Consider the following 8,976-nt stretch of genomic DNA (forward strand, 5'->3'; position numbering starts at 1 on the left):
GTCTCTGCAAGCGGATAAGAAAGTGGTGAGTGTAGATTTGCCTGTTGTCTGTGAATTTCAGGATGTGTTTCCGGAGGATGTAAGTGATTTACCTCCAGAACGTGAAGTCGAATTTACCATTGACTTAGTACCAGGTACTAGTCCGGTGTCGATGTCTCCGTATAGAATGTCGGCAACTGAATTAGTTGAATTGAAGAAGCAACTTGAGGAATTGCTTGAGAAGAAGTTCGTGCGTCCAAGTGTGTCTCCTTGGGGTGCACCAGTATTGTTAGTGAAGAAGAAAGAAGGTACGATGAGGTTGTGTGTCGATTATCGGCAGTTGAATAAGGTGACTATCAAGAATCGGTATCCATTGCCGAGGATTGATGATTTGATGGACCAGTTGGTTGGAGCTCATGTTTTCAGTAAGGTTGATTTGCGGTCGGGTTATCATCAGATCAGAGTGAAGTCAGATGATATTGCGAAGACTGCTTTCCGTACGAGGTATGGTCATTATGAATACACTGTGATGCCGTTCGGTGTATCTAATGCTCCAGGTGTGTTTATGGAATATATGAATCGCATATTTCATCCGTACCTTGATACTTTTGTTGTGGTGTTCATAGATGATATATTGATATATTCTAAGACTGAAGAAGAGCATGCAGGACATCTGAGACTTGTCTTGCAGGTGTTAAGAGAAAAGAAGTTATATGCAAAGTTATCTAAATGTGAGTTCTGGTTGAAGGAAGTGAGTTTCCTTGGCCATGTGATTTCGAGTGGTGGAATTTCCGTTGATCCTGCTAAAGTTGATGCCGTATTACAGTGGGAGACTCCGAAGTCTGCTACTGAGATACGCAGTTTTCTGGGGTTGGCTGGTTATTATCGCAGATTTATTGAGGGCTTCTCTAAGTTGGCATTGCCGTTGACGCAGTTGACTAAGAAGGGTCAAGTGTATGTGTGGGATGCAGCTTGTGAAGCGAGTTTTGTTGAGTTGAAGAAGCGGTTGACCAGTGCTCCAGTGTTGATCTTGCCTAATCCTGGTGAGTCCTTCGTTGTTTATTGTGATGCTTCTTTGATGGGTCTTGGTGGTGTTTTGATGCAGAATGGTAAAGTTGTAGCTTATGCTTCTAGACAGTTGAGGGTTCATGAGAGGAATTATCCTACGCATGATCTAGAACTTGCAGCTGTTGTATTTGTGCTGAAAATGTGGAGGCATTATCTGTATGGTTCCAGATTCGAAGTGTTCAGTGATCACAAGAGTCTGAAGTATCTGTTTGATCAGAAAGAGTTAAATATGAGGCAGAGAAGGTGGTTAGAATTACTGAAGGATTTTGACTTTGAATTGAGTTATCATCCCGGTAAGGCTAATGTAGTTGCAGATGCACTGAGTAGAAAGTCTCTACATATGTCTATGATGATGGTTCGGGAACTCGAGTTAATTGAACAGTTCCGTGATATGAGTTTGGGTTGTGAAGTTTCCGCTGATAGTGTAAAGTTGGGTATGCTGAAGTTGACTAGTGGAATTCTGGAAGATATTCGGAATGGTCAGCAAGTTGATGTCGCTCTCGTTGATCATATTACTATGGTTAACCAGGGTAATGGTGGTAATTTTGAGATTGATGAGAATGGCATCCTGCGATTTAAAGGTAGAGTTTGTGTTCCTGAGGTGTCTGAATTGAAAAAGAGTATTCTTGAAGAGGGCCATAGGAGTGGATTGAGTATCCATCCAGGTGCAACTAAAATGTATCAAGATTTGAAGAAGTTGTTTTGGTGGGCTGGTATGAAAAGAGATGTTGCTAAGTTTGTGTATGCCTGTTTGACCTGTCAGAAGTCAAAGATCGAACATCAGAAACCGGCAGGTATGATGCAACCTTTGAAGATTCCTGAATGGAAGTGGGATAGCATTTCCATGGATTTTGTGACGGGATTGCCGAGGACGGTGAAAGGTAATGATTCTATTTGGGTGATTGTGGATCGATTGACTAAGTCGGCGCATTTCTTGCCGATGAAGATTAATCACTCTTTAGAGAAGTTGGCAGAGTTGTATATTGAGGAGATAGTGAGGCTGCATGGTATTCCATCCAGTATTGTGTCTGATAGAGATCCCAGATTTACTTCTAGATTTTGGGAAAGTTTGCAGAAAGCGTTGGGGACTAAGTTGAGGTTGAGTTCAGCTTATCATCCTCAGACTGATGGTCAGACTGAAAGAACTATCCAATCCTTGGAGGATTTGTTGAGAGCTTGTGTGTTGGAGCAGAGTGGCTCTTGGGATAGTTATTTGCCGTTGGTGGAGTTTACTTATAATAATAGTTTTCATGCTAGTATCGGTATGGCTCCATATGAAGCATTGTATGGTAGGAGGTGTAGAACTCCATTGTGTTGGTATGAATCAGGTGAGAGGGTTGTACTCGGACCTGAGATTGTACAGCAGACGACTGAAAGGGTTAAGATGATTCAGGAGAAAATGAAGATTTCTCAGAGTCGTCAGAAGAGTTATCATGATAAGAGGAGAAAGGCACTTGAGTTCCAAGAGGGAGATCATGTGTTCTTGAGAGTTACTCCGACGACAGGTGTGGGTAGAGCTTTAAAGTCTAAAAAGCTTACTCCGAGGTTTGTGGGTCCGTATCAGATTTTGAAGAGGGTTGGGGAAGTGGCGTATCGGATAGCTTTACCGCCGTCGCTTTCTAATCTGCATGATGTGTTTCATGTATCTCAGTTAAGAAAGTATATTGCGGATCCTTCGCATGTTGTTCAGTTGGATGATATCCAGGTGAGGGATAATTTGACCGTTGAGGTGTTGCCAATTCGGATAGATGACCGAGAAGAGAAGACCCTGAGAGGTAAGAAGATTGCTCTAGTGCGAGTTGTTTGGGGAGGTCCAGCTGGTGAGAGCTTGACTTGGGAGCGTGAAGATCAGATGAAGGAGTCGTATCCGGCTCTATTTGCTTGAGGTATGTTTTCGAGGACGAAAACTTCTAAAGTGGGGGAGAGTTGTAACACCCCGATTAAAATAAGAGAATTATTTAATTGAGTTAATAGTATTTTATTAATTTAATTAAATAAAGTTGAATTATTGGATGATTATTATTATTATTATTATTATTATAGATATTATTTATTTTAATAATAATTAAATAAATAATATAATTGGAATATGAAGAGTGGAAGGGTAAAAGTGGAATTGGGTAAAAGAGGCCAAAGGAGATAACTGAAGGTTTTCATTTTCACGTATTTTGCCTCAGAGTCAGAAAAGGGAGAAGCGCTGAAGAGAGAGAGAAGGAAGAGGAAAAGGCCAAAGATTGCTCAGAGCTTCCTTCAATCCAAAGAGGTAAGGGGTCTGAACCTTATTAAACAATAATATGCTGAAAATGATGGAATATTGTATGAACGAAATTGGGATTTTAACCGAAGGAAATTCGTAAGAATTAGATGCAATAGTGTTAGAAATTGTGAGATAAAATAGGGTATGATTCGTGTTAGGTGATATGAGTGATTTTGTGTGAAATTGGGACTGTGAACGGTTGAATTGGACAGGTTCGTAGCAGAGAAAACCCATAGCAGATCTGGAAAACTGGATTCTGGTCATACGCGTATGGCACTAGGCAATACGCGTATGGGAGGGCTTAGGAAAGGGAGTTTTGGCGCTGGTACGCGCCATACGCGTGTGATACGCGTATCCCTGGATGTGGTACGCGTATGGGGTATGTCATACGCGTATGAGTGAAAGAGATGGAATTTTGAACGTGAAATGGTCTCTGGTGGTACGCGTATGGGGAAGTGATACGCGTAGCATACGCGTATGGGAATGGCCAATACGCGTATGGATTTGGCCAAGCGTGGGCAATACGCGTATGAGCATGGGCAATACGCGTATGGGCAGACTTGTGGTCTTTTCTAGCTGTTGTGGTGCAGTTTCGGTTGTTTAGGCTGAGCAAGGTAACTTAGCTGATGCATAGTATACGAGGGATCAATTCCCGTTGCTTGAGTGGTATAGATATTAGTAGAGTGCGATAATACTATGTTTGATTATGTGGCATGATGTGATATGCTCTTATGATAGAATGTGTTAATGATGATGATAATATGACTATATGATGCTGTTGTTGCTATGTTGATTATGATGAATGCTTGGTGTGCATGCATTCATGAAAGGCCGATGCCTAGTGATGAACGGACTGAGTTCCAATGATGTTGTTGACTCCGGGCTTGTTGAGAGGCTTGGTTCCTTGCGGGGAACTCGGATTCTATGGTGATGAATCTGGGAGTGGTGATCCTGTAGTGGTCACAAAATGGGTATACCGAGTCGTGTTGAGTCATGCATGGGTGTGTGCATTGCATTTGCTGTGTTGTGTTGTTGATGTTCATGAGTTTATGGATTATGATGATTATGATGAATTGTGTTGGCATATGTGAAATATATTTATGTTTATATTTCTGTCGTTATATTATTATTTAATAATGTAGTTCTCACCCCTTCTGCATGTGTTTATGTTCATCTATGATGAGCAATGTGCAGATAAAGTGGAGTAGCTATTGTTGAGGTTCGAAGAATAAGTGTAGAGTTATTCTACAGAGTCAAGTCAAATGCTCTGGTCATGTGACACCGGGGATTATGGGATTCGATAGCCAAATTATCTTTATTTATGTTGTTTATGTTGAATAATTGTTGAGATGTTTCGTTGAGATCATGTTGACACATTATTATAATAATTATGTTGTTGTCCGCTGCGAATTTTTAAATCAAATAAATAATATGTTTTATGTTGTGATGCGATAAGTGTTATGTTTTAAGAAATGTAAACTCTTCTACATGTTGTACTCTGATAATCAATTTAAATATGTCGTTTGGGGTAGAAGGGTGTTACAGAAACCACATTAGAAGGGAAAGGAGAAACTTTACAAGAGAATGGTTCAATGCTACTGTTGTAATATGTTTGACCACTTTGCTAAGGATTATTGATCAAACAAGGATAAGAAGTCAGAAGAAGCAAATATAACCAGATGAGATTATGATGATGAACATGTGTAATTGATGGCTTATGAATCTGATGATGATGATGAACCTGTACGATTGACGATTTCTAATTTTGAAGGAGACTCTGAATATGAGTATGACTCTTAATCTGAAGTCGAGTTTGATTCTTAATATGATTCAGAAGCAGAAGATGAGTTAGAATCTGAAGGTTCTGAAGAAATGTTAAAATCTGAGGGTTCTGAAGATGAGTTAAAGTTAGAAGATGACTCTGAAGCTGGAGATGGAGCTTATGAAGGTGGAGCCTCTGAAGGTGGTCTAACTTCTGAGGGTGATAAAGCATCTGATACTGTTCCATAATCAGAAGGAGATTCTGAACAAGTTCAGAGGCCACAAAGAATCAGATAAATTTTAATAAGATTTTCAGAGTTTGACATGGTGCAAGATATTGAAGTAGACTCTGAGGGAGAAGTCATTCAGTGTTTCATGTTAGTAGACTATGAAACACTGAGAATTGAAAAAGCTCTCAAGAAGAGAGTGTGGTTGAAGGCCATGAAAGAAGAACTTGAGCTTCTGAAAAGATTTGAACTGCTGAATTGTAAGGTTGTTGTCACACCACTAAAAACAAATCACAAATTGGATTCTGATTCTGAAGGTGATGTTGTAGATGTCACAACTTTCAAGAAATTGGTTGGTTTTCTGAGGTATCTGTGTAATACTAGACATGACATTTGTTATGCAGTTAGAATGGTAAGTAGGTTCATGAGTAAGCCAAAGTGATCTCATTACCAAGCTATTGTCAGGATTCTGAGGTATATTAAGGGGACTCTGAAGTGTGGAGTTTTGTTCCCTTATGGAGAAATGACTAGTCCAAATATGATGTGTTACTCAGACTCTGATTGGTGTGGAGACAGGTTTGACAGAAAAAGTGCTTATAGATATTTGTTTAAATATCTTGGAGGTTCTATTTCTTGGTGTTCCAAGAAGCAACCAGTTGTTGCTTTGTCAACCTGTGAAGCATATTATATTGCAGGTATTGTGGTTGCATATCAAGTTGTTTGGCTTCTGAATTTACTGCAGGATCTGGAGATCAAGGTAAACAAAACTCTAGAGTTGATGATTTATAACAAGTCTGCAATCAATCTTGCCAAAAACCCAGTGTTGAATGGGAGAAGCAATCATATTGAGACTAAGTATCATTTTATGAGAAATTAGATTTAGAATGGAGTGCTATAAGTTATGCATTGTAGCACCCAAGAGCAGCTGATAGATGTTCTGACGAAAGCGATCAAGGCTAATCAATTTCTCCACTTAAGGTATGGAATTGGTGTTATTAATTTTGATTAGTTAAAATTCCTTAATTATGGGTTGATGTTGAAGGGTAATTCAATATTTTAGTATTTTGCCTATGTGGCATTATTATTTTTGTACATATAATACTGTAGTTGTCAAAATTTGTATTCACTGAGTGGAACTTCAAATGTCGAAGTAAGGTATGGTGCTACATCAAAGAAAGTATGCCAAAGAGATACTTAAGAGATTCTGGATAGATGATTCGACAACTGCATCTTCGCATGTTAAACCAAATTTAATGTTGGAGAAGCATGGAGAGGAAGACAAAGTCGATGTTACTTTGTTCAAACAAATTGTTTGATCTCTGAGATATATGTGCAACAGTCGACCGAATATAGATTTCTCAATCATATTAGTAAGTAGATACATGAGTAAACCAAGGGTGTTACACATGAAGGTTGCAAGAAGAATCCTGAGATACTTAAAAGGATCGACAAACTACATAGTTCTATTTTGAAGAGACTCTGAAATCAAAGAAACTATTGTTACTTGCTATTCATATGTTGATTGGTGTGGAGATAAGGAAGATAGAAGAAGTAGAACTGGTTATTTCTTTCAAGTATTTGGTGCCCCAATCTCATGGTGCTCGAGAAAGCTACCTGTGGTGGCATTGTCATCGTGTGAGGCTGAATATATAGCATAATCATATGCTGCATATCAAGCAATTTGGATCAGATATGTGCTTGAAGATATTAAGGTCAAAATGAAGAAACCTCTAGTCTTTGGTGGAGGGTTGAGGTTACCACACCATCCGAGTGTATCCATGGTCGTCCTAGGAGACAATTATAGGCATGCTATATGTCCATTAAATAAAATGTAATGAAGAAGATATGAGGCCCAATCTTCATAGGAATGTCAACCTCTCCCACCACTGATTGTCTCGAGCCATCAAAGGATCTCACTATCAGTGAGCTCGACTTCATCATCAATCCTTTAATAGTCAGCTTGGATAGCGAGTTCTTAGGTGGAACATTCAACGACGAGTCAGTATCCATCAACACTCTGGATAAAATTGTATCTACACATTCAATTGAGTTGTACAATGCCTTGTTGTGGTTCCTACCCTCAGGTGGGAGTTCGTCATCGTTAAAATCCAAAGAGCTAATTGAAGAAATATTGGCCACCACTGCATCAAATTGGTTCATTGATATCTCTTAAGGGACATATGACTCCCTTAAGAACTTCATAAGTGCCTCCCTGTGGGCCTCATAACTCATTAGCAATGCTAACATGGAAATCTTTGAAGGTGTTTGGTTGAGTTGATCCACCACCTTGTAATCACTCATTTTTATGAGGCGAAGGAATTCCTCAACTTCGTCACTAGGAGTTGCTTTCTGAGCTACATTCTGCCCTTGGTCCTCATTCACCACTTATTTACCCTAGGCCTTGTTCGAAGATCCATTGTTGTTATTGTCCGGGGAGGCACTGGTGCAAATACCCTACCACTTCGGGTTACACCGACTGCTCCAGCAATGTTAACACTAGCTTCTCGGGACTCCACCGGTTCATCCTCTACTTTTTGTCCATAAATATAAACCGTAGAGTCATAATTCCACGAAGCTGCCTTCATCCTCCCGAAGGGGAATGAAGTTGGTACAATAATTACAAGCGGTGTACCTGAATATGCTTTTGCCGGTATCGAAATCGGATCGTAAGGAATCTCAAAAGGCACATGAGTCAAATCATAAGGGATCTCAATAGTATCCACTTCTTCCATAATAGACAATTGTTCTACTAACATAACCCAATGGTTCATCAATCTCTAAACATCAACCTTCATATTTAAATAGACTTGAGGATTCATCAACTAGTCTTCACAATCCATATCACAACCAGGGAATACCTTATTCATCAATAATTGCTCCTTCACAGTAGCCAACAGAGTTTTTATATTGTCTACACTGGACATCATATTTTTACCTCCATATTCTTCTAACATACTGACAGAAGGGTCAGCATGAGGTGGCATATGATTGTTGTTTATGTTGGGATCATTAGGTCTGAACGTAATGGCCTTAGCGTCAAACAAATCCTGCACCTTGTGTTTAAAGGCCTTGCAATTCTCAATCTTATGATCGGGTACCCTTGAGTGGAACTCACAATGAGCATTGACATGATATCCGAGAGGAATAACAATTGGAGGCTTCAACTCCCTCAACTGTACCAAAGACCCCTTAAGCAGATATGGAAGTAAACTACCTTAGGTTATAGGGATGAGATCAAACTTCCTCTCATGCCTCCTCTGCCTTTGTTAGCCTATATGATAATATTGTTGTTGTTATTGACGAGCGTATGGTTGCTGGTGCGGAGCTGGCTGCTGATCGGCATTATGCTCTACAAGGATGGTATGGGTTCATTGTTGATATGGATTAGGTGCCACGACAACTACTTACTGATAAAGCGCCTGATATGCTTTACCTTTTTCCTTAGAGACTGATGCATTATTGGTTTCTCCCTCCTTTTTCTTAGCAAAACCAGAATACAGTTTCTTGGCCCCATTAGACGGACCAACATCACTATGAACTTTACCATTTTTTAGACAACTCTCGATCCTTTCACCGACAACCACCAGATCTGAAAAACCAGCAGAAGTACTTCCTATCAACATTTCCAAGTAGGGCCCATGAAGAATGCCCATGAACATGTCTACATGTTCTTTCTCAAGAAGA

The 8,976-nt window shown here is 39.8% G+C and overlaps 1 protein-coding gene across 1 annotated transcript; it reads left to right on the forward strand.

Moving 5' to 3' along the window:
* Nucleotides 1-5,389: 5,389 nt before the first annotated feature.
* Nucleotides 5,390-6,169, forward strand: LOC127091451 (uncharacterized mitochondrial protein AtMg00810-like). Its single transcript, XM_051030094.1, has 2 exons — nt 5,390-5,704; nt 6,035-6,169. The coding sequence occupies exons 1-2, from the start codon at nt 5,390-5,392 to the stop codon at nt 6,167-6,169; spliced, it is 450 nt and encodes a 149-aa protein (XP_050886051.1).
* Nucleotides 6,170-8,976: the final 2,807 nt, after the last annotated feature.

This window comes from Lathyrus oleraceus, chromosome 6 (assembly GCF_024323335.1).
Source record: "Lathyrus oleraceus cultivar Zhongwan6 chromosome 6, CAAS_Psat_ZW6_1.0, whole genome shotgun sequence".
NCBI lineage: Eukaryota > Viridiplantae > Streptophyta > Magnoliopsida > Fabales > Fabaceae > Lathyrus > Lathyrus oleraceus.

Bases quoted from the DNA above. Each gene is read 5' to 3' on its own strand.
- LOC127091451 (XM_051030094.1), top strand. From the start codon at position 5,390: ATGGTGCAAGATATTGAAGTAGACTCTGAGGGAGAAGTCATTCAGTGT. The intron at 5,705-6,034 runs GTAAGTAGGTTC...AATTTACTGCAG, and splicing joins TTTGTTATGCAGTTAGAATG to GATCTGGAGATCAAGGTAAA.